This window comes from Felis catus, chromosome D4, assembly GCF_018350175.1.
Source record: "Felis catus isolate Fca126 chromosome D4, F.catus_Fca126_mat1.0, whole genome shotgun sequence".
Taxonomy (NCBI): Eukaryota; Metazoa; Chordata; class Mammalia; order Carnivora; family Felidae; genus Felis; species Felis catus.
This window is the reverse complement of record NC_058380.1, coordinates 55346812-55372255: the sequence shown is the minus strand read 5'-3', so window position 1 is coordinate 55372255 and position 25444 is coordinate 55346812. Positions and strand designations below refer to the sequence as shown.

General features: G+C 46.3%; 1 protein-coding gene and 1 long non-coding RNA gene across 7 annotated transcripts in view; one reads left to right on the top strand and one right to left on the bottom strand.

The window, feature by feature from the left end:
• B4GALT1 (beta-1,4-galactosyltransferase 1) overlaps window positions 1-25444 on the top strand; it is a 55090-nt gene that overhangs the window by 16687 nt on the left and 12959 nt on the right. For 3 of the 5 annotated variants that reach the window (XM_023242387.2, XM_006939208.4, XM_045043671.1), the window contains exon 2: window positions 14583-14818. In XM_023242387.2, coding sequence (XP_023098155.1) covers window positions 14583-14818 — 236 coding nt within the window. Of the gene's footprint in view, window positions 1-14582; window positions 14819-21318; window positions 21849-22426; window positions 24373-25444 lie in introns of those variants that run through there. The other 2 variants (XM_045043672.1, XM_045043673.1) reach the window with 2 other exon arrangements.
• Window positions 10003-13641, bottom strand: LOC109493841. Of its 2 annotated transcripts, none has more exons than XR_002148291.2 (2): window positions 13580-13641; window positions 10003-12116 (listed from the first exon to the last, which is right to left on the bottom strand). It is a non-coding gene; the product is annotated as an uncharacterized LOC109493841 (long non-coding RNA). The 2 variants fall into 2 exon arrangements; XR_002148292.2 differs by having other exon boundaries at window positions 13589-13640.

Sequence of the window (25444 nt, the reverse complement as noted above, 5' to 3'; positions counted from 1 at the left end):
CCTTTCCTATCATTATTTATTTTGATTCTCAGATTGTCCCAGATTTGGTCAGTGAGACCCCCTTTAGGCTGGTTCCTATGTCTTTTTGACATATCCCATCATTCTTTAAGCACTTTCTTTTAGGCACAGCAAGATGATCCAGGGTGCTGTTGTTCATTCCCTGACTCAGCCGTGGAATCAGCTACTTTTCCAACAAGCCCTAGTTCTTTTCTGTAGAGAATGGCATTTAGAAACCAAGAACTGGGCCGTAGGTTTTTCAGGTCCATCCGTGTTGCTACGTGTACATCTAGTGTCCACGATGTTCATCCCAATTTTCTCTCTCCCTTAATGATAGGCTCCCACACTGCCTCCAACACTGTCTTCACAAATACATCTAGAAGGAACAGCCTTCTATGTGTCCTTGATGGGCCTGTTGGTGTATATTTGTATCGATGTGGCACTGCCAGATACCACTCCAGAATGGCTACCCATCATTTATGTTTCCACTTGTGGAACTTAAATGTCTCTGTACTTCCAACAAATACTTGGCATTAACTAACCAGCTTCCTAATTTTTGCTGAATGAATTGATAATGCTGGGATAGTTGTTGTTTTAACTTGCTTTTCTCTGATGACAAATGAGTATTTGCATTTCTTCATATGCTTGATGGCCATTGGGTTTCTTCTTTGGTAAATTGCTTATTCGTGATAATCATTTGTCTGTGCTTTTTTTTCCCCTCCCAGTGGGACTCTGAACATTTTTCTTTCTTTTCCTTTTTTTTTTTTTTTAATGTTTATTTATTTTTGAAGGCAAGAGAGACAGCGCGCGAGCAGGGGAGGGGCAGAGAGAAAGGGAGACACAGAATCTGAAGCAGGCTCCAGGCTCTGGGCTGTCAGCACAGAGCCTGATGAGGGGCCCGAACCCACAAACTGTGAGATTATGACCTGAGGCAAAGTCGGATGCTTAACCGACTGAGCCACCCAGGTGCTCCAACATTTTTTATTTTGATGATATGCAGGAGTTCGTTATGCATCCTGGATATTAATCCATTGCTGGTCCCAGACATTGCAGATTCTGGATCTGAATCTGTCCTCTGTTAACTTTGCCCGTGCTATCTTTTTTTTGAATATAGATTGTTTCCTTTTTGTGTGGTCTCTCAGCATCAATTTTTTTTCTATAACCACTTTACTACCCTTTGTTCCTCCACATTTTAAGTGTGCTAGTATAGCTGAACGCAGCCGATTCACTTCAGCAAACAGTCTATCTTTATGACTCCTGAGCCTCTTACTGAGTTGTATTAAGAGTGACTTTACCTCTTAGAGTGTGAGGCTTGGATGTATTAGTCATATATTTATTCAGCATGTATATGCTGTAGGTCTGCTCTGTATTAGGCACTGTGCTATCACCGGCAACGTTCAGAGGTTATGAAACCTGTCTGTGGCCTTTTGAAGGGAAAGCAGGGATTTGAGCCTCTTCCTACCATGGTGCTTCTCTCTTGGAAACTGAGTTTGGTTCCTGTACAACTAGCTGTGTGCCACATTTCTGTATCATTTCTAACAAATCGCCTAGGAAGGTGCAAAGTGTTCTCCCCCAGCAGCCTGAGGAGGGGGAGGGTAATCCTAGGGAATGCAGGCAAATGTGGCTCCTGTCATCCCAGGCCTGGAGTCCTCAAGTGGCAGGCTCTGGGCTACCTGCTGGTGACTGGTGACTGGCTCGGGGCTCAGAGCAGAGTACCCAGAGGACACAGGAAGACGGCCTCAGTCTGGAGGGGAAGGTCTTAAAATAAAACACCAGGCCTTAAGTTATTCGAATCCTTTCTGAGAAGCTCCTATCTTCTCTTGCAGAAGTGTTCTAAGATGAGAGAGATCCCCCAAGATCTTCCTGGGGCTAACAGAATTTCCAGGCAAATTGACTTCCCAGCCTTTCCTGGTAGTGGTAACTGTGGGCAGGAGCACTTTCCAGAATTTCCACAATTTCCACCAGAGGGAGGGAGGGAGGGAGGGAGAGAGGGAAGCCAGAGGGAGAAGAGCTGAGTGAGGAGGAACTCTGCCTTTGGGCCAGGACCAAACAAAACAGAAATTCCTTCTGGGACGGTTTTCCCTCGAGGACAACACTGAGAAGCCTGTTTATGGGGCTTTAAAAGCCTGTGGTCCCCAGCACAGTTTCTTGACCTCAGGACCTTGCATCTCTGTGGTTTCACTAAGGGTGGAAACTTTCTCTTCGGGTCATCCCGGGACAGAAGTGTGCTATCACTCCTATTTCGGGGGCCTCCTTGAGGTTTCCCAGTGCTCTGAACTTGCTTCTCCTGACTCCCTCAGTTCCAAAGCCATGACCACATATGGTAGAGAAATGTGTTTGAGAAGAGTTTAGAGCAGTCAAGTCAAATAAGATTTACTTTTAGGCCACTTGGATCAGTTAGTGGCTCCCTGGAACCCTAGATTAAGAAGGATTCCGAGACAAGCTCAATGGGCACAGTGTAGAGAGAGTAGAGTGACGTGTATGCTGTCTGCTGTGTAGACACATCCATGAACATCAGAACCCTAAAGGATTAATGAGTGGAAGATAATGATGACTTTTTTTTTTTTTTTTAATGATAAAAAGCACTTTTATTATTGCTTGGTAAAGGACAAGCCTTGCCTTGATGCTAGATAAAATACTGGATAGACCCCTGACTTTTCTGGTCACTGTCAGGTGGTTTTAAAGTTTTACAGACGCTGTAAGTGATGGTGACTTTTTTTTTTTTTAAACAACTTAATTGAGGTATCATTTACATATCAAACATAAAATCCACCTGTTTTTAAGGGTGTAATTAAGTTAGTTTTAGTAACTTGACAGTGCTATGCATCCATCATCATAATCTAGTTTTAGAAATTTTCATCACCCAATAAGACCCCTCCAGCCCATTTACATTTAATCTCCTTTGTCACCCCTGGCCATAGGCAACTACTTTTTGTCTCTTTAGATTAGACTTTTATGAACATTTACCTTTTTAACTCAGGTCTTTGGAATTTTTGGCATTCTCTTAAGGATGGCCTTTTATTTTTTATTTTTTGCTAATCAAAGAGTGTCCTTGAGAAAGTATGTCAATCCCTCTGCCCTTCATTTTCCTTCATGTGCAGCCCTGGAGCAGAAACATAATTCCTTAAAAAAATTTTTTTTTCCTACCTTTCTTTCCCTCTTTTTTATTTTATTTAATTTTTTAAAGCTCTATGCAGGGGTTGAACTCAGGACTCTGACATCAAGAGTCACATCCTCTACCACCTAAGCCAGTCAGGCATCCCTGAAACATAATTCTTTTTTTTAAAAATTTTTTAAAATTTTTATTTAATTTAATTTTTTAATGTTTTTTACTTCTTTTTTAACATTTATTTATTTTTGAGATGCAGAGACATAGAGCATGAGCAGGGGAGGGGCAGAGAGAGGGAGACACAGAATCCGAAACAGGCTCCAGACTCCAAGCTGTCAGCCCGGAGCCCAACGTGGGGCTCTACCCACCAACCACCAGATCATGACCTGAGCTGAAGTCAGCTGCTTAACCGACTGAGCCACCCAGGCGCCCCTAATTTATTATTTTTTAAAATTTACATATAAGTTAGTTAGCATATAGTGCAACAGTGATTTCAGGAGTAGATTCCTTAATGCCTCTTACCCATTTAGCCCATCCCCCTCCCACAGCCCCTTCAGTAACCCTTTGTTCGTTCTCCATATTTAAGAGCCTCTTATGTTTTTGTTCCTCTCCCTGTTTTTGTATTATTTTTGCTTCCCTTCCTTTGTGTTCATCTGTTTTGTATCTTAAAGTCCTCATATGAGTGAAGTCATATGATATTTGTCTTTCTCTGACTAATTTCACTTAGCATAGTACCCTCCAATTCCATCCACGTAGTTGCAAATGGCAAGATTTCATTCTTTTTGATTGCCGAGTAATACTCCATTATGTGTATGTATGTGTGTGTGTGTATGTATATATATATATACATATATATATACATATATATACATATATATACGTATATATACATATATATATGTGTATATATACACACATATATACATATATATACATATATATGTGTGTGTATATATATATATATATATATATGTATATATATACACACACACACACACACACACACACACCACATCTTCTTTATCCATTCATCCATCAATGGACATTTGGGCTCTTTTTCTGTACTTTGGCTATTGTTGATAGTGTTGCTATAAACATCGGGGTGCATGTGCCCATTTGAAACAGCATACCTGTGTCCCTTGGATAAATACCTAGTAGTAGTGCAATTGCTGGGTCATAGGGTAGTTCTATTTTTAATTTTTTGAGGAACCTCCATACTGTTTTCCAGAGTAGCTACACCAGTTTGTATTCCCACCAGCAGTGCAAAAGAGATCCTCTTTCTCTGCATCCTCGCCACCATCTGTTGTTGCCTGAGTTGTTAATGTTAGCCATTCTGACAGGTGTGAGGTGGTAACTCATTGTGGTTTTGATTTGTATTTCCCGGATGATGAGTGATGTGGAGCATACTTTCATGTGTTGGTTGGCCATCTGGATGTCTTCTTTGGAGAAGTGTCTATTCATGTCTTTTGCCCATTTCTTCACTGGAGTATTTGTTTTTTGGGTGTTGAGTTTGAGAAGTTCTTGATAGATTTTGGATACTAACCCTTTATCTGATATGTCGTTTGCAAATATCTTCTCCCGTTCTGTTGGTTGCCTTTTAGTTTTGCTGATTGTTTCCTTCGCTGTGCAGAAGTTTTTTATTTTGATGAGATCCCAATAGTCCATTTTTGTTTGCTTTTGTTTCCCTTGCCTCTGGAGATGTGCTGAGTAAGAAGTTGCTGCGGCCAGGGTCAAAGAGGTTTTTGCCTGCTTTTTCCTCGAGGATTTTGATGAATTTGTGTCTTACATTTAGGTCTTTCATCCATTTTGAGTTTATTTTTGTGTGTGATGTAAGAAAGTGGTCCAGGTTCATTGTTCTGCATGTCGCCGTCCAGTTTTCCCAGCACCACTTGCTGAAGAGACTGTTTTTTTTTTTTTTCCATTGGATATTCTTTCCTGCTTTGTCAAAGATTAGTTGGCCATGTGTTTATGGGTCCATTTCTGGGTTCTCTATTGTGTTCCATTGACCTGAGTGTCTGTTCTTGTGCCAGTACCATACTGTCTTGATGATTACAGCTTTGTTATACAGGTTGAATCCTGGAAACATAATTCTTAATATTCCTCCACCCCTGGTCTGCCACGACTCTTTCGAGTTCTGGTTTGAGGTAGATCCTTGACGCTTCAAGGTGATAGAATCTAACTTTGGCTTTGTTCCGTAGGTTTAGGCCTTGGTACTCTTGGTGATAGAATCCTGGATTGAGTGACTACTCAAGGCTTTTCTGGTGATCTCAAGACCCACGTCAGACTGAATTTTGGGGTTATTCTCTCAAGGAACAAATATTATTTGGTGAAGAGCCTATTTGATGTGGCGGTGTGAGGTTTAGATGAGGAAATGCCACATTTTCATTAGGTTAGGCTTGTCCACTGCCACAGAATCTCAAATTACAGGCCAAGAACCTGGAGGAAACTCATTTTAAAAGGGAGGGTAGGGGCTGTGCCTATAGATCATGAATCAGGTGCTATATCTGGACACAAAAGGCATATTTAGAGCTTAGGAAGGAGAGTGTTTTTGGCCTTGGTGCCTTGGTCATAGATGTGTCATTAGGACAACAATCTAGATTCTCAAACACCAAAAGCAAGATGGTTCCTGCTGTGTTAGTTCTCTGCTTAAATTCATAGTTGAGCAAGTACTGTGTGGGTCAGCAGACATTTGTGATTTTACTCTATCAGAAGCTGTCCCAAGTACAGAAAGGAATGGGACACAACCCTTGCCCTCAAGGAAAGGAGGGTCTAATGGAGGGAGCCTGTAGACAGACTGGTGCCCTCATGCCAAAGGGCATGTAAAGGTTGTAATGTTGATTTGGAAAGGGTGTTGTGGGCATCTAGAGCAGGGACTGATTGGTCCAAGGGTTCAGGGAAAGCTTTGAAGAAGAGATGACATTTGGTTTGAACTTTGAAGGATTGTTACTTTACTTCTTTCACAAAGGTTTTTTTTTTTGTTTTTTTTTTTTTAAGTTTGTTTATTCTGAGAATGAGAGAGTGTGTGTGCATATGCACGAAGGGGGGGGGGGGCAGAGAGAGAATCCAAAGCAGTCTCCACACCGTCAAATCAGAGCCCCATGCTGGGCTCAAACTCAACACCATGAGATCATGACCTGAGCCAAAGTCAGATGCTTAACCAACTGAGCCACCCAGGCGCCCCCACAAAGGTTTTTGATGTAGCTTATAAGGACACATACCATAAAAAGGACAGATATAAATAAATTAAAATCAGAGAAAGAGAAAATGTGACTTAGAAAGTTAAAGACTGGAGAAGAGTTAAAATGTAGATATTTGTACCTTAGGGCTCGACATAGTTATTATATCTGTTCCATTGCAAAAACCAAAAGTGAAACATGTTCTGTCATATGATAAATATTGTCAGACAGCAGATATACACAGTAGCTCCTGAGTATAGATTGTTTTTCTTGGTACTCACTCTTAAAGAGCTTTAGGGGGGTGAGAGGAGGGTGCTGGTCAATGAAAGAACCTGTAAACCACCATTTCTCAAAATACAGTCCAGGAACCTGTGCTAAAGTTATCTAGATAAAGTGCTTGTTAAAATGCAGAATCCCGAGGGGTGACTGGGTGGCTCAGTCAGTTAAGTGTCCGACTTCGGCTCAGGTCATGATCTCACAGCTTGTGAGTTTGAGCCCCATGTCGGGGCTCTGTGCTGACAGTTCAGAGCCTGGAGTCTGCTTCAGATTCAGTGTCCCTCTCTCACTGTGCCCTTCCCTTGCTCATGCTCTGTCTCTCTCTTAAGAATAAATAAAAAACATTAAAAAAATGCAGAATCCCGGGCCTCAGTCCCAGACTTACCAAATCAGGAACTCTGGGGGGTAGGAGACAAGAATCTGTAGTTTTATATGCTTTCCCAAATGATTCCTCTTGCACTCCACAGTTTGAACCTCTTCGATAGAAAGAAATCTCACCAGCATTTTGAAAGCTGGTGCAGGGGTGCCTGGATGGCTCAGTCGGTTAGGTGTCTGACTTCAACTTAGGTTATGATCTCCCAGTTCATAGGTTCAAGCCCCATGTTGGGCTCTGTGCCGACAGCTCAGAGCCTGGAGCCTGCTTTGGATTCTGTCTCTCCCTCTTTGCCCCTCCTCCACTTATACTCTCTGTCTCTCAAAATAAATAACATGAAAAGAAAAGAAAAGAAAGCCAGTGCAGTAGCAAATAAGAGTACTTGGCCTTGAGGTGCCTGGCTGGCTCAGTCAGAAGAGGATGCAATTCTTGATCTCAGGGCTGTGAGCCCCACGTTGGATGTAGAGATTACTAAAACAATAACAACAACAAACCTTTCAAAATAAACTGACAAAAAGAGAGTACTTGGCCTTTGTTTGAAGATTGGGTGGGAATTTAATGGGGGAGAGGGCAGGGTGTAAGAAAGGCCAGTTTCACTAATGTGGATGGTTCGTAGATGGTTCATTGATGGCCAGGTCACTTTCAGATCATATTTTTGGAAGATCTACAAAGTGTGGCTGTTCAGCCATGTGGCAGGGCCACTTCTACAGAGATAGAGGGGCAACTGATGCCACTGTTCTCAATTAGTCCAGTCTCCTCTTGGCCACCTGGGCTCTGCTTTGCAGACCTCCTCTGGTAGGCTTCTTCATTTTTTGAGCAAATGCGTTGTTTTTCTCTGTGCCCCCAAATGCAGGGTTCTGAGACCACAAATGTGTTCTGCTTCCTGCTGAAAAAGCATTTCCGTCCCTGGAGTCTAATAGTGGCTTGGATGGTGAGTTGGCAGAAAGAACAGTGGGTGTTGACATTGTATTGAGTGTATGGTGTGCCGGAGACCTATCAAGTCAGCATTACGACTAGATTATTCCTGTTTTCTGGTCACTGAGTTGTATGTTTTGAAATCTTCATTTTGGTTATTTATTGATTTTCATTTTAGAGAAAGTGCGAGCTGGGGAGGGGCAGAGGAAAAGAGAATCTTAAGCGGGCTCCACGCTCAATGCGGAGCCTGGCACGGTTTGATCCCGCGACCCTGGGATCATGACTTGAGCTGAAATCAAAAGCCACATGCTCAACTGACCGAGCTGCCCAGGTGCCCCTAAAATCTTTATTTTGGAAAACCTTTGCTTATTGGGAAAGGGATGAAAGAAGGGGTCACACTTCTTGTCCTTGGGTTATGTTTTAAAATATATATTATTTGATTAAAAAAATATTTTTAATGTTTATTTTTGAGAGAGAGAGAGAGAGAGAGAGAGAGAGAGAGAGAGAGCGAGCAGGGGAGGGGCAGAGAGAGAGGGAGACACAGAATCCGAAGCAAGTTCCAGGCTCTGAGCTGTCCGCACAAAGCCCAACGCAGGGCTTGAACTCACGAACCGTGAAATCATGACCTGAGCCAAAGTTGAATGCTTAACTGAGCCACCCAGGTACCCCTTTATTGTTTAATTTTAAAGATATACCCAAAGGTATAGAGAAAAATGTCATGAACATCTAGTTTGAGAAATAAATTATTTCCAGTACTTTAAAAAATTTTTTTCAATGTTTGTTTATTTTGGGGAGAGAAAGAGACACAGAGCATGAGCGGGGGAGGGGCAGAGAGAGGGAGAACACAGAATCTGAAGCAGGTTCCAGTCTCTGAGCTGTCAGTACAGAGCCCGATGAGGGGCACGAACTTACAAACTGCATGATCATGACCTGAGCCCAAGTCGGGTACTTAACCGACTGAGCCACCCAGGTGCCCCTATTTCCAGTACCTTTGAAGCCTTTGTGAGCTCGATTTTAAAATTTAACCAGCAATGGTTAACATGAGACTTGAGGTGTCCCTTCTGGTAGCTGTCTGTCCCATGCTCTTACATCAGGTTTCCTTGAAGTGTATCAAAATCCTCTTGGTTGCTTGCATCAGTAGCAGGGAAGCGGGGAGAATAGCTGTGTGCTGCACACTCAGGTAAGATTTGCTGGCCTACTCTGTGTCCATGGCTGCCAAGTGGACACAACTCTTGTGTGATCCGTCATCCCTGATAGGAGCTGCTTCTCTGCAAGGCTTTCCTTGACTCTTCTTCCCCAGAACCAGAGTTTGTGCCGTTTCAGCTGTTGTTGCCACTGTCACCTCACCATTGTGTGCTGGTCTCCCTCCCCTCCAAGGGCAAAGCACTGTTCTTAACCCGGCCCTGCCACTCTTGCCTGGCTCCAGCCTAGCCCTGTGCAGTAGGTGGTGCTTCTCGTGTCTAGTGCGAGGGGCCACAAGGAGCACCGTGAGTTTGTGGGACCATTGCAGACAGCTGTCACCCCAGGCCTTGGGAATGTGTCAAGACCTGGCTCCCCGCACATATTTGGCCTTCAGATTAGATTGGGACAGAGGAAAATGGCCTACCCACATGAGCCTGTGAAAAGCACTGTAGTTGAGTTGGAGAGGCACCATGCCACACTGTCGGGGCTGAGGTCTGGACAAGCAAGACTGCTGGTATCCCGACTGGAGAACTACAGCTCTGGGCACTGCCTAGTCTCACAGTTCCCAAATGTTTGAATTTCATTATCTGGAAAAGTTCTAAGAGAAACTTAGGGGCCTGACCCTTGGCTGCCAAGTATGGATTTTTTTTTTTTTTTTTTAAACATCACATTAAAAAAACAAACCCAATTCAGTCTCAAAATCTATCATGATCATCTCATAAAAGGACGTTTCACCATTTAAAGAGTAAGAAGTGCTTGACTTTGGATGCCAATACATTTTTTTTAAGCTTTTTAATTTATTATTTTGAGAGAGAGAGTGAGTGACTGAGAGCGTGTGGGAGGGGCAGAGAGAGTGAGAGTGAGAGAGAATCCCAAGCAGGCTCAGCATTGTCAGTGTGGAGACCAACGTGGAGCTTGGACTCATGAACCGTGAGACACTGACCTGAGCTGAAATCAAGAGTCAGACACTTAACTGAGCCACCCAGGAGTCCCTGAAATCTTTATTTTGGAAGACACTTGCTTATTGAGAAAGGGACACTTCCAGTACATTGGTTACATTTAGCTTGATGAAGAACAACGTACATTGTGTTCACTTTTACCATTTTGTCACTGGCTAGTGAAACATTCTCACCACCCGGCATCGGGCCAAGGATTGTATCTTGAGCCACTGGCCAGCCGGTTGGGAAGGGGTGACTAGATGTTCCAGCCTGTTTTTGCTGAGGCAAGAGGAATGAACTAGTGGCTCAGCCAGCATGAGAGTGAGGCAGGGAGTCCGTGCCGGGTTGGCTCGAGATTAGCAGGGCTTCAGTGGAGGGGCATGTGTGTGTTTGGGTTTGCCATGCCGAGCAAGGGAGCGGTGGAATTTGTCTGAGTTGAGCTCACACATTGAAGTTATTGAGCGCCTTACACGCAAGGCCGTGACCTGGACTCCCAGCCGAGAGGCCCACGTGGCGGGGCTTTAGCCGGGGGAGCCAAGGACAGGCTCACATCTGCTCAGCTGCTTACGTAACCCTGCTTCCAGCTCCCAGAGCCAAGAAAACACACAAGCCAGCCCAGCAGGGCCTAGGGCCTGTGGTAGCACACGCCATGCGCCTCACAGCAAGGGAGCCTTGGCTCAGCCTGCGGACTGTCATGAAGCCCTCAGCCCTCTGCTTCCTCCCCTCACCCCTCTCTGAGGCCCCCGGCAGTGACTCTGAGGTCTGATAGCAGTTTATTGTAGTTCGAGGCAGAGCCAGTCACTGCCTTCCTGGAGTCAGAGCTGTCTGCATTTTCTCACTGGGACAGGGCCCGGTGTGCCATGGAGGACCGCCCCTGCAGCATGGTAAGGGGGTGTGCGGGGCACTCAGGGAGGCCTCCTGACTGCCACTGGACCCAGGAGGCATTTGGCTCCAGGTCTGCAGCCGCTGCTGAGGGCTGAGGGCTGACCAATCTCAGGCATGAGCCACAGGGCTCTCAGAGCTGTAGAGCCTTCGGAGAAAGCAAATGGGGAAAGGATATCCCAGGGTAGCAGGATTGGGGACCAGGGTGCTCTGGATGCACTTCAGACATGATGCGGGTTGTCCGCAGTGACAGGAGCAGGAGAGTGAGAAGAGGCTGTTCAGCAGTAAAGCTCTGCGTGAAGCCACTGGAGGAGCAAGTCCCTGAGACAGCTGTGAACCAGGGTAGTTTTCACTTAGGTTCTCATACCCTCAGCAGGGAGCTCCTTCAAGTCAGGAGCCATCTTGCCTATTGCTGTCACCTCCCCCTGCCCCTCAACCTGGCGCACATTCTGGCACACAGTAGGTGCCCAGAAGGTACTGACTAAAACCAATTGGAGGTGGCTTTGACACATACCATAGGAAAAGTTGGCATTAAACACCTCAGAAGACTCTGGTCTGGCACTTGAGTTGGCTCCCGTGGATTGTCACACACCGTTGACACCTGCTGTGTGTGAGTGGGTGAGTGTGTTGGGGGGGAATAGAAGATGGACCACCTAGGTTATCAGCTCCCAGAATTGGGTGGACAGTGGTGTCAGTTGCTGAGGAAACCCTGGAGCAAAAGCAGATTTTGTCATAGGTGATGGTGGTGGTGGGGTCGGGGAAGAGTTCTTTCGGCGCAGCTTGTGTTCCAGCCCCTCAGTCTGCAAATGGGAAAGAGGTATCCTGAGAGTGGGTGGTACTTGCCTGAAGATCATCCAGCAAGTCACTGGGGGAGCTGAGCTGGGGCCCAGGCAGCCTTTTCTCCTGTCCGGTAAGCTCCCTCAGGACCACTGTTTTACAATCCCCGAATTGGCAAAACCAAGATGTTCTCTGACCTGCAGGTGTCTGCTCTAGGGAAGCTGGGCAGACCAAGTGTGAATTCCTGTCTTCTGGGTTGGTTTCAGAAGGTGTGAGCAAGTTGGTAGGGTGACAGTCCAGATGCCTCTTGGGTTCCCGAAAACAGAGTTATGTTTAGCAGCATCTTCAGAACCAAAGGTAGGGTGGAGCTGGAGGGTTGCAGATGTTGTGGGGCCCTCTGAAGTGAGAAGAGCCCAATGATGCATCTTCTTTTCATGTTTTTCACATGCGCACTGTGCAGCAGGGCCTCCCAGGGTTCTGCTGTCTGAGCTCTGGTAATGAGAGCAAAAGGATGAAGCCAGATCGGGACTTTAATTTTAAGATTCTGGTCTGTCTCAATGCAAAAGTCTATTGTTAGAGGAAAGAAGGAAGGACATTTCTGGCACAGATTAAGTGTGGATATAAGCATGGTTTATTGGAATGGGAAGGGAGGCAGAGCTGAGACTGAAGGGCTTTGGTGCCACAGTAAGAAATCTGGCCTTACTCCATCAAAGACCACACAGGAGCCATCAGGGTTTTTGTAGCAGCAAAGTGATATGATAAGATCTGTGTCTCAGAAGAAAATAAACAAGGGCCGCCTGGGTGGCTCAGTCAGTTATGCTTCTGACTTCGACTCAGGTCATGATCTCATGGTTTGTGGGTTCGAGCCCCATGCTGGAGCCTGCTTGGGATTCTCTCTCTCACTCTTCCTCCCCCTCCCTCCCTCTTTCTCCCTGTTCCTCCTTCTCTCCTTGCCCCTCCCCTTCTTGTGCTCTCTCTCTCTCTTTCAAAATAAATGAATAAACAAACTTTTTTAAGAAAAGAAAATAAGTGAACGGGAATGGGTCCCTTGATGATGGAACTGAGTCAGCACTGGAAGGAGGGAAGGGTGAGAAGTACCAGGGGATGCTGGGGAAGAGGAGATGGGGAGTTTGCACCTCCTGACAAACAGGAGGAGCAAGAGGCACATCTTTTCTGGGGCTCATTTCAGCAGGGTGAGTGACCTCTGGGGATAAGGGGTGCTTGGAGTGCCACATTATTGATAAACAAATAGGGCACCCAAGGCCTTGTCCTGGGCCTTGGGTGGGTCCCACCAGCATATTTCAGGTGAACTTGCTCCCGGTTTGTGGTCAGCATTCTCACTGCTGTTCCGCAGTTTCCTTTTTTCTTGTGGCTAGTTGGCTTCACAGGTGAAGCTGGTTACACTAGAGTAACAGTTCTCAAAATGTGTTCCCTGGTAGGATGGTTCTATGGCCAAATAAGTTTGGGAAATGGTGGGTTAAATAAAGTGGAGGGGGATTCTTGATGGTACAACTTCTCAGAACCTTTGGTGAGCCTCATACTTTCCGGAAGCAAGTTTCGGTATGCAAGGTTCCCAGACTCACTTGACCAGGGGACATGTTCTTCCACTGAGCATCTTGCTGGAATTAGTGTTTCCTGGAACCTGCTTTGAGAGAATCTGGCCTGCTGGGAATACTGGGGCCCTAGGTTTGAGTGCTGACTCTGTCCCCAGTTCCCTCTGTACCCCTGGGCCTGTCATCTTTTCCCTGCCCTCACCATCCAGGCCACATGAAGGACGGTCCCCAGCTGGGGAGTGGAGCCCTCTCCTGGCTCCACCTTAGGAAACGAGGACTTCCATGTCTGGATCTTGACCTTTATTTGTCTCTCCCTCTACTCACCTACCACTGTTTCAAAGTCTACCATCCACATCTCATCAATTTTTTTTTTTTTTTCTTCTAAGCTCTTATGAACTTACTTTTCTCACCTGGAGCTGTGTGCTTCCAGGCTGGAAACCTGGGAGTCCTCTCGGAATTTTCCTCTGTTCTTTATTCCCTTTGTTACTCCATCTCCTGTGTTTACCAAGCATTCTTCTTTGATGTGCTTTTCAGCTGTTTCTCCTCTTTTCCCCTTAGTCTGCTCTGGGGTCTCAGTTCCTTGAGTCCCTACCTCTGGAATTTTTTTTTGTGGTTGTTGTCTTTAAAGTTTATTTATTTTGAGAGAGAGTGAGAGAGAGAGAAAGAGAGCAGGGGAGGGGCAGAGGGAGAAGGAGACAGAGTCCCAAGCAGGCTCCACACCATCAGCACAGAGACCGATGCAGGGCTTGAACTCATAAACCGCGAGATCATGACCTGAGCCAAAACCAAGAGTTGGACGCTTAACCGACTGAGCCACCCAGGTGCCCCAGAGGTTTGTTTTTTATCTGTGCATCAGGTGTCTTCCTGAGACATGGGTTACTTGTGCTCCTCCTTCCTGCCTTCTGATTTGAGGCTGATTTCCACAACACCACCCTCCCCGACACACACACACACACACACACACACACACACACACTCCCCTTTCTCCCACTGGGCTAGGTTCAGAGAGTTGATGGAAGTCATTTGTCCAAGGTGACATAGCTGGGGTGTGGCAAGGTTAGGTCTCAACCTCAGGATTTCTGAGAAAGTGCTTTCTCATCCATGTTTTCTGATCCTTACAACGTTTCAGGAAGTCTAAGCAGCAGTCACTCCATTTCGAAACATTTACAGTGGAGAAACATAGAATCTCAGGGGAGTGGGTCCTGGGCAGATGAGTGCTTCATAGGCTGACCAGCTGTCTGGCTTTGCCTGGTACTAAGGGGTTTCTTGGGATGGTGGATCACGCTAGCACTGGACAGGAGTGTCTTTTCCACAGCCACACTGCCTCTCAGGAGATGTCTTCTGAGGCTGTGGCCTGGGGGAACCCTATAGCCTGCTAACTTCTCCTTCCTTCCACCTCTCTAGTTGGCCCCATGGTGATTGAATTTAATATGCCTGTGGACCTGAAGCTTGTGGAGAAACAGAACCCAGAGGTGAAGGTGGGCGGCCGCTATACCCCCAAGAACTGCATTTCTCCCCACAAGGTGGCCATCATTATTCCATTCCGTAACCGGCAGGAACACCTCAAGTACTGGCTGTATTACTTGCACCCAATCCTACAGCGTCAGCAGTTAGACTACGGCATCTATGTTATCAACCAGGTGAGGTTTGGGGAGACGGGGTGAGGGAGGGAGTGTGTGTATGTGTTTACGTGCATGTGTGTACATACATAGATGTGCGCAAATATGTGAGTAATAAGGGCTAAGAGAAAGAAGAGATACTAGACATGGCATTTTATAACCTCACCACCATCACCCTCCTTAATGCAGATAAGCTAAATATCATACAACTTGCTTGTTGCTGTCAGCTCTTTAGGCAAGGGTAATTGCTGGGGTATTTTGTTTTCTTTTTGCTGGAAGTAGCCTTCCAGCAAAATTGAGAGAAAAATGACAATCCTAAGTCCCCCAAAGTAAAGCACTGATTATTTCCTGTCTTTGAGTAGCTGTGTGTTTTCCTTTAGGGAAAAAACAAACAAACAAACAAAAACACAAAACACCCATTTAAATGTCAGAAGTTTAGCAGCTTTGAGATTATAAAGTCTAACTATTTTCTGGGACCCTGCTGGAGATAGCATCCTTAGATCACCTGAAAGCCAGCCCCCAGCAAAATGGCTGGGAAAGTCCGATTCATAGGCCACCCAGTGTCATGTGCACTGGGGGCTGGGTCTGAGAAAAGAGCTTCTCACTGCATGTCTGATTTGTGTGTGTTGAGCATAGCCGTGCTTAGGAAACCAATGCTGAAGATGTGTCAGCCTTCATCACCATGACCTGGAGAATCAGATTGATCTAAAATTGGTTTTTTAAAAATAACTTTGCTCATTTCCAGTCTGAGAAGCATTATTATTTTTCTACGAGTATAACTTGGGTGTTGTGTGTTTAAATACTAAATTCATATCTTTATAGACTATAACCTGCTATGTGGAATAACACATTTACCCTATCTACACACCAAGGTTTATTGAAATTCATCTGAAGAGACACAGTATACCCATTTCTGAAAGGCCTATTCTCCATTTCATATCAAGATAAATTGTGGATCTGCTTGAGGTAGTAAAATTGGTGGCAGTTGACAGCTTCCCTTAGAGGGACAGTGTATGCCTTCCTTGGACCAGGGGGAAGCTGGAAATAGCAGTGTGTCCATCAATCATTTCTGAGCACTGTCATGACAATGACATAGTTTGCAGAGAGTCATTAAAGAAGGAAGGTCCCAGCTCTATCTGTCCTGAAGCTTCCATCCCCACTGTGGCAAGTGAGACCCTTCCAGGAACAATTTATTAACAATCCCAAATAGTATGTGATTGGATGGCAGCTGCCAAATGCTTTGGAAGCTCAGAGGAAGGGGAGAGCAGTGACCTGGAAGAACCAGGATATAAACTAGGTTCTAGAGACTGGAGGGACACCTGGGCATCTCAGCTGGAGCCAGTGACCAGGGACCTCAGTGCAGAAAGGAGCTTTGCATATTGATCAAGTTGACCGTAGGAATGCGGCAGAGGTGATAGGGCCAGGTGCAGAAGCTGAGTCTGTCAGGCAGGGAAGAGCAGAACAGCCCTGTTACAAGGGAACTGAAGCTCAAGGTGGGGGAGTAGGCAGCAGGCAAACCCCTCAAGGCACTTTGAGTCCCTTGGCCAAATGAGGCACAGACTTGGGCCCTGAGAAAGTCTGCAGGCAAGACCACCAGACAGTTGTGGGTCATCTTAGAAGAATATTTGAGAATGTAAGAGAAAATAGGTATATGCTCTGCAAAATCCAAGCCACTTCAATCTGACAAGTTATTTGTTTAAGAAAAGCCGTGTCATCAAGGAACATTTATTTGGCTGATGCCAGTAAACACTTGTTGATCATGTTGAGATTCAGGAGCATTATTAAAACAATGACAGTGAGTGCCTAGAAGAGGAAGCCGCCATCACCAGGAGCCAGTAGGAATTACTAAAAACAAGCCACGCCACTATATCTCCTTCCTCTCTTTGACAGTTATTTATACCAGTAGACAAGTGATATGCTGTAGATACAGTGTTGTCAGATCTTATTATGCAAAACATCTAATGGCCTCCCACAAACCTGCCTGAACTAGACAACTGTGGTCTAGATAGCATATAAATTAGATAAAATATATACTTGGGTGAAAGAGTTGGTGGTGATGCTGAGTCTTTGAATTTAGGTGACTGAGGTCAAGGAAAGCTGGAGAGAAGGATGCTGATGTAGAGATGTGTCACATTTTTTTTTTTTAATTTTTTTTCAACGTTTTTTATTTATTTTTGGGACAGAGAGAGACAGAGCATGAACGGGGGAGGGGCAGAGAGAGAGGGAGACACAGAATCAGAAACAGGCTCCAGGCTCCGAGCCATCAGCCCAGAGCCTGACGCGCGGCTCGAACTCACGGACCGTGAGATCGTGACCTGGCTGAAGTCGGACGCTCAACCGACTGCGCCACCCAGGCGCCCCGAGATGTGTCACATTTTAAGTGAATGTGAGACTTCCCCATTCAATTATAAAGTCAAAACAAATATTGGACCAGTGAAATTTAGCCATGAACTTAAATTCCTCTGACTAATTTATACAGATAATTTCCAGGTTTCAAACAGCAAGTTTCTGAATGTTTTATACCAGTTACATGCTCCTGCCTGCCCCAGTCCAAGCCGGCAGACCAAGCACACAAGCCAGCTTGGACAGCGTGGCACTGCCGTGCTGGCTAGCACTGGACAGCACATCAGACAGGGCTTCTTCCCAAGTGTGCTTTCTGAAATGGAGCTCTGAGGCCAAACACATTTGAAAAATGCTGGATTGAACAACCTGGAAGCAGGCTTCATTCCTACAGAGCCTTTAGTGTACCAGCATACGTTACAGCCTCCAGAACTGCTCGGCACACAGTGATTCCTGAGCTTGAGTGACTGGAGGTCGCTTTTCCAAGAGCCATCTCAAGCAATTAATGTTCTATGACTTACACTTTGGGGAAAGCAGGCCTAAACAGATGCCTCCCCCCTCCACCTCTTTACTTCCCTAGGATACTGGGAAACCACCCCCCACCTCCATCTCTTCCCACCTGCAACTTAGCATTGGACATTTTATTTTTAGCTTTCCAAACATATTTACATCTTTTTTCCCCTCTAGTCTTGTCAGTATCATCATCTCCACCCCTGCCCCCCCCACCCCCCTACCCTCCACCCCCCCACCCCCCCACCCCCCCACCCCCCCACCCCCCGGCCATGTCTTTTTGCTTCTCTATCTTTTCGTTTTCTTTTTTCTTTTTTTTTTTTTTTTTAATTTTTTTTTTTCAACGTTTATTTATTTTTGGGACAGAGAGAGACAGAGCATGAACGGGGGAGGGGCAAAGAGAGAGGGAGACACAGAATCGGAAACAGGCTCCAGGCTCTGAGCCATCAGCCCAGAGCCTGATGCGGGGCTCGAACTCACGGACCGCGAGATCGTGACCTGGCTGAAGTCGGACGCTTAACCGACTGCGCCACCCAGGCGCCCCTATCTTTTCCTTTTCTAAGGATTAACTTTCCACCTTAGGAAAATCTCCACTCCCCCCACCCCACCCCCATCTCCCTCTCTACCAGCTAATCTTATTTATTCTGCTCCAACTCTATCCTGATTGTTTCTTTGGGAAAATAATGATCTGACTTCCAGATAACCAAATCATGAAGAAAACAAGTTTGCTCTACTTTTCCCGTAAAGAATATCATCTGTATGACCTCAATAAAGAGCACACAATAAACTAGTGATAGGAAACCTAATCCTTGAAAAGAGGCAGAAGAAGAAACATTTGGAGCATGCCCCACCTACAAATTAGGAACTTCCTCTCTTCTCTGTTTTGTTGTTACATAGAGAAGAGGAAGAAAGGGAGTTGGTAGCATCTGGCTTTGACCTTTGTGTAAATCGATGGCATTCAAGCCTCCTGTCATCTCCCTGCCTCAGACACCTTGCTGTCATTTTGACTCTTCATTCACTGCCCACCCCATTTAAGATTAGAGAGACTGCTTAAAGTAGGAGGCACCTCTGAGACATCTATTCTGAGGCTTCTCAAACAAGTTTTTGAGAACAGAACCTACTGCCCCATTAAATTGCTCTGCAATCCCCCCATCAACAGCAGATCACTATGGCACTATTCTACTTGAAGGGCAGACCATGTCCCCATCTCTACCCTTAACTTCCCCTTCATTCTTTGCTGGGATCTGCCTGGACCCCTGAGGCCAGGTAGTATGAAAATGTCTATTCTATTGCACACTTGAGGCAACTGAGGCTCAGAGAGGGGAAGTGACTGGTAGGAAGTCATAGAAGTAATAGTAGGGTGCAGCTCAGACTTTAGTCCCTGTCACTTAGTGCCCTCTCACTGCATCAGCACAAACTCTGTCCTCTAGACCATTTGGTCCCTTCCTCAAAGCCTTTCTCAAAGCTGGGTATAAGGGCTGGGAGCAAGCTTCAGGCTTGGACTGCCTGAATTCCAGCTCTGCCACCTCCCAGCTCAGTGATGGAGGCTTGAATTCTTCAGACCTCCATTTCCTTATTGGTGGGAGGGGAAGGTTTTAGTATTTACACAGGGGACTGTAAGGCACCCGACAGATGAACCGTCAGTAAGCATTAACTATTACTGCCATGATTTATGTTCCTTCTTGCCACTCACCCCTCCTTTCTTCCTGCCTATTTCCTTGCCCAGCATTAGAGCAATGAGCTTTTTACTGCTCTCCCTGCCTCCTGCTTCACCTCTACTCAGTACCAGCCTCAAGACCCTCCCATTTGTGTCCTTGATAGGGTCAGAGGATACTGGATAATGACAAAACAATCTGAGGGCACTTAGGGACCATGTCAAGCCTAACAGCTTCTTCTGAGTAGGGTTGTGTCTCAAGCTCTGCACATAGGGGTGAGCTTTCATGGGCTTTGTGGCTCCTATCCTTGTCTATATTAAGCTATTAACCACTCCCTTTTGGTTTAGGCCCCTCTAATTACCACAACAACCCGCATCTCACAGTAAGTGTGGTGGAGAGGGAGCGGCAAAGGCTTTACCAGTTGAGATTGCGGTTCATCTGCAGGTCTCCACCTCTCCTCCTACCCTGGCCCTCCAGCCTTCCAGCCTCCCATTAGGGTTCTGGCACGTCCCGCTGTCTTGGAGCACAGTGTGCTGCTCTGTGGCGCAGATGTCCCACCCAGGGTCTAACACTGAGACCTTGGTGCAGAGGTGGATAGCAAGATGTCATAGCAGATGGGGGAGGAGCACTGCACTCCCTCGCACTTTAATCAGGAAAGGAAACTGTAAAACCACCCAAGGTGAAAAGGAAGGCAGGTTGCCACCTGGTAGTAATAGCCGTACGTAAGAAACAGAGGATGTTTGTGAGATTAATCAGCATAAAACTTACCAAACAGGCGAGGAATGCAGGCCTAGTTAGTCAGGCAGGGGTGTAATAACCATGTCATAACTATGGCAGCCCTTTGCCCTGAGTCAGTCAGTGTCCAGGCCTGGTCTTTCCAATTCTGTTCATGTATCCTCTGGGGCTTCTGATCTCGCTTGGCTGCCCAGGATCTTTGTAGTTCTGACCAGGTCACTCTCTAAGCCCTTCAGTATGTCCCCACTGCCCACAGCCAAAGGTCTAAAGGGTCTGAAGCCCTGAACTTAGCTTCTGAGACCTTCTGCAGTCCAGACATGACCTGTTTACAGCCATTTCCTCCTCAGCCCTCCTTTATTTACACACGATGTCACAGCCACACTGAGCTCTCCATCTTCACTGAGACATATTCTGTGTTCCCCTCCTTGTGCCTTTGCTTAGGCTGCCCACCCTCCCACCCTGTGTGCTTTTCCTTCCGTCCTTCCCCTAGTGGCTCTTTTCTAATCACCATGTGAGTGCCTCCCACCCCCCATCATTAGCTCTGTGAAGCCTTGTAATAGAGCTGACTTCTCCTTCCCTGCTGTTCCTGGGCCACTCAGTGCTTTCTAGTGAGGAGTGAGGGCTGATTCCACGTGTGCATGCCCTCCCTGGCCTGCAGCCTCTAGACCCCAGGCCCCTCAGGTCTGCCTCCCTCTGCCTCCCTGACCACATATCTCCATGCATGGTCCAGTGTTCATTCGGGGTTTGGCGCTAGAAGCTGCTCCCTGTGACTCTTGCCCACTTACTTTAATATGCACCCTCAGCATCCCTTCCTTGATCCTGGTTCTCTGGTGAGGTCTGTTCCTCTTGGCAGTGAAGCCTTCTTCCCCAGTCAGGCCAAGTCATGACTCTTGGGGAGCCAACCTGCACAGCCCTTCCCCAAGACATCTCCCCAAAGCTGCCTCCTCCTTGCTGACCAGAGCAGGCTGCCTGGGACATGGCCATCAGGGTGACCTTGCTTTTCAGGAAAAATGCAGAGAACCTACAGTAGCCCCATGGTTGTTGATGGTCATAAAACTTTATGGTCCTTTGGACTGAACCTCTTTCATGGTCTCACTTTGAATTTTGACCCTGCCAGCCTCCCAATGAGGCAAATGGGTACTCTCATTGTTCCTGCTGAGAGAAAGCTCACAAAGGTAAGCAGCTTGCTCGGGGCCCCATGATGGCTGAGTGGCAGAGCTGGGATTTGGAGAGATCACCTAAGGCCTGTGGAATGCCTTACTTTACCATGTTCATTCCCAGACACACTCATTCCCCTCACTGGGAGACAGCTCCATATCCACTTGGCAACACCACCGTGAGTCCCAGTGTGTCATGAGAGGTGGGTAGCAGCTTTGGAGTAACCACCTCAGAACTGCCCAGGAGGCTTGCCCAGTTATCATACTGACAGGTAAATCCTGGCTTAAAAGCCTGTGGGTGCAGCAGAGGGGGGGCCTGCCTGAGGACTCTTTGAACGTGGAATTTTTTCCCTCTTCCTTTTTATCTGTGCACTGCTGTAAGGTAGTTCCAGGCTGCTTGTCTGGAACCAAGTGTGGCCAGGTTTGGAGACAATGAGTGAGAGCATTTGTCACCACATCTCAGCTGCTTATCTGTGTGACTGTGCTGAGTAGCTGGTTCCTACATGAGGCCAAGATAAATTAGAGTGAATTGGACTCATTGGCCCATCCCATTTTGGAGGACAGCTGCCTGGGCCTATGACCCCAGTGGTTTGGTTTCTGTTTTGATCATGTCTGTTCACCATCCCCATCCCCCCGCCCCCCACCCCCATCCCTGCCTTCTATTTTGTCCTAAAGCTGTCAGTGCCCAGACTGATGTGTGCAGAAATGGGGCTCGGGAGTGGTAGGTCCAGTCCTATCTTGTAGCACCCCCTTGCTTGAGCACTGGGACCTTCTGGATCCTAGGGCCCAGGAGCATCATAACAAGGCCGGGAGTGTCTGTGTCCACTGTGTCCACCATAGCTTGTGTGCTGTCCCAGTGATTGATGGTTTCCTTTGCTGTGTCTTTCCTCTCCCTGTCTGTGGCTTGGTCCATTCTCCTGGGGAATGTGTCAGAACACGTACAGGTACTCACAGAGCTCATGGATTGCCTCCCTGGACATTGTACTAAGAAATGTCTTTTTCCCTGCTCACCTGTGACTTCATGACAGGGAGTGCCAGCTTGTTAGGAATTTGCCTTTGCCCTGGAACAAGAGGGGTCAGAATGGGGCCCCTTTTCTTCACAGCCTTGACATTGCCTCTCTTCCTTACCTCTCTCGTTGCGTCCATCCTTGTCTCTTTTTTCTTTTTCTTTTTCTATTTTTTTTTCTTTCTAGTGGGGGTTTTTTGCTTTTACTTGTCAATCCTGTTTGTAGCAAAGCAAGCTGAAGGAGGAGCTCCTCTCTGTGATCTGCTTCTTACTCTCCACCTACCTCCTCTTCTGTGCCCTCCACCTCCTAAAGAGAGAGAGAGAGAGAGAGAGAGGAGTGCCGACCTAACTACTGCTGTGACTGCTGCTGCTGCTGCCACCACTGCTGCCACCCCTGGTAATGTCCATGTGCCCCAAGTCAAACCCAGAGCCCAGGCTCTGCTGGTCACGGGGAAGCCATGTCAGTAATCCTAAGAGTGTGCCATCCTCCAGCTCTGGGGTCTCCCAGGCAAGGTCATGGTCTCTGTGGTCTTGCTTGCAAATGCTGAGGTTGCTGGAAGCCAGCCTGTTGTGCAGAGGTCAAAGATAACTTTGCCTTAAAATTAAGCCACAATTGAGCTCATACTGTATGTGTATATACTTTTGTGTCCTGCTTTTTTCTTAAAATTCTGTATCATCAGCATCTTGCCATGTTATTTCAGTCTTCATAATCACCACTTTCCATGCTCTCAGAGTAGTTGAGCATGTAGCTGTGCCGTAATTAACTTAGCCCTTCCTCTAGGTCGAAGGCATTTAAAGAACCTCCACTTTCTCACCAGTGTAAATAACACCGGAATGAACATCTCTGAATCTGAAGCTAATTTGGTGTCGCTTCTTCCACATTTAGAATCCTCTCCCCAGGCTAGATTTTCCGATACGGAATTATGGGTTCAGAAGCAGTGTAAACATTTTTACAGTTCTTCATATAAATGGTCAGATTGCTTTCTGAGAAAGAAGCCTTTATTTTCTAAAGTGTTTTTCTGCAGAAAGTCAGATCTCAGGGCCTCAGGTCCAGGGAAGGAGGCAGGCATCCTGCTGTTGCTCCTGTGGAGCTGGGGATTAAAAACTGTTTTCTGGGCTCACCTCAGTCAGAACCCAGAACCCCTGCTGGGCTGTTTGATTTGCTCAGTTCTCTCCGAAGGCAACTTAGGGCTTCTGACCTGTGTCCGGCAAGGACCAACGATGTGCTCACTCTTGCCTATTACTTTGGCAAGCAGAGAGCCACCACCCCCTCAGTTCCTTGACCCTGAAGGGCCCCATTTCCTTTACTCCCTGGGTGAAGAGCTGAATGAAGTCTCAGACTCAGGTTTTGTTGAGGGCCCTTTCCAAGTTTGAGGCTGCCATACTATTATGGTTAAGAGCTGAGGCCCAATTGCTGTGAAATCATGGCTGAGTGGATATTAGCCTTCCACAAACTCAGCATTTGTATAAATCCGGCAATTCTCTGGGGATCACCTCCCAGCCAGCCTGTCTACTACCCCTAGGTCCACACGTAGGCCTGTGGGCAGCCCTGCCACAGGATCGCTCAGCCCAGCCAGAGCTTTGTCTGCTCTCCTGTCACCCACTTGGCCTAGGCCTTTTCTTTTGGTGTCTGAGTGGGCACAAAAAAGCACACAGGAGGAGTTTCAGCAAATGTGTCCACTTGACTGTAGACCTGCCTCTGAATCTGTGGGCTTGAGAGCCTGTGGGTTACTGTGGGTATTGAGCAGGGGCCATGTGTGTATGACTTTGTGATGGGCCGGGGCATGTGTATGGGAGCAAAACTGTCTCATCACATGGAATTTTTGATTCTTTGAGTCTTGGCTTCGGCTTGCTGTTTTCCAACGTCATTGTTGCCGTGTCTTTTGGCAGAGGAGAGGCCAGGTATGGTCAGTCCCCAAGCTGTCTTGGCTGGGGGAAATGTCTACTGGTGTACACACATGGGCCTGACGTCCAGGAAAGGTGGGGTGGTTTAACCAATCATTTAGCGACTGTTAGAACTTGGGTAAGGGTGACCATGGCCTTCTGTAGCTGGTCATGTGTCTTGCTGCAATCAGGAGAAGGCTTCTGTTGCCTTAGCCATAGTCAGGATTTGCCTGGGGATTAGACCAGACTCTGGTACCTATTCTATTTAAAACAAAACAAAACAAAACATTTTTTTAAAATGTTTATTATATTTATTTTTGAGAGAGAGAGAGAGAGACAGAGTGCGAGCGGGATGGAGAGAAAGGGAGACACAGAATCTGAAGTAGGCTCCAGGCTCTGAGCTGTCAGCACAGAGCCTGACTTGGGGCTCGAACCCACACACTGTGAGATCATGACCTGAGCCCAAGTCCTATGCTTAACTGACTAATTCCCCCAGGCGTCCCTACAATTGCCTCTTTAACTTGGAATTGCTCAAAAGCAGGGCCTGTGTCTTTCCTTTTCTGTATCCCTATAGCTAAGCATAAAATAGATACCCAATAAATGACAAGAATGAATATATGAGAAAGAGGGGAAATATAACCCTTGGTCCTTCCCCTGTCTCTGGAGCTGGCTTTTCTTTCTTTTTGGCAATCACTTTACTGAGATATAATTATATACCATACAATCACCTATTTAAAGTACATAATTGGGGCACCTGGGTGGCTTAGTCAGTTAAACGTCCTACTCTTGATTTCAGCTCAGGTCTTGATCTCAGGGTCATGAGCCCCATGTTGGGCTCCATGCTGGGCATGAAGCCTACTTGGAAAAAAAAAGGAAAAGATAAAGCACATAATCCATTACTACAGTCAATTTCAGAACATTTTCATTATACCAAAAATAAACCCCATTTTTCTTAGCTACTAAATCCCTTCATTCCCCCCAGCCCTAGGCAATGACTAATATACTTTCTGTCTCTTTAGATTTGCCCATTCTGGACATTTCATATAAATGAAATTATGCAATCTATGGTCCTTTATGACTGTCTTCTTTGATTTAACATGATGTTTTCAGGGTTCATCCATATGAGAGCATTTATCAGTACTTCATTCTTTTTTTTTTTTTTTTTTTTTTTACTGAATAACATTGCATTGTATGAGTATAGTACATTTTATTTATTTGTTCATTGATTAACAGACATTAATGTTTCTGCTTTTTACCTGCTTTGAATAATGCTACTATGAATGTTGAATAAAAGTTTTTGTGTAGACATATGTTTTCATTTCACTGGTTATATACCTAGGAGTAGAATTGCTGGATCATA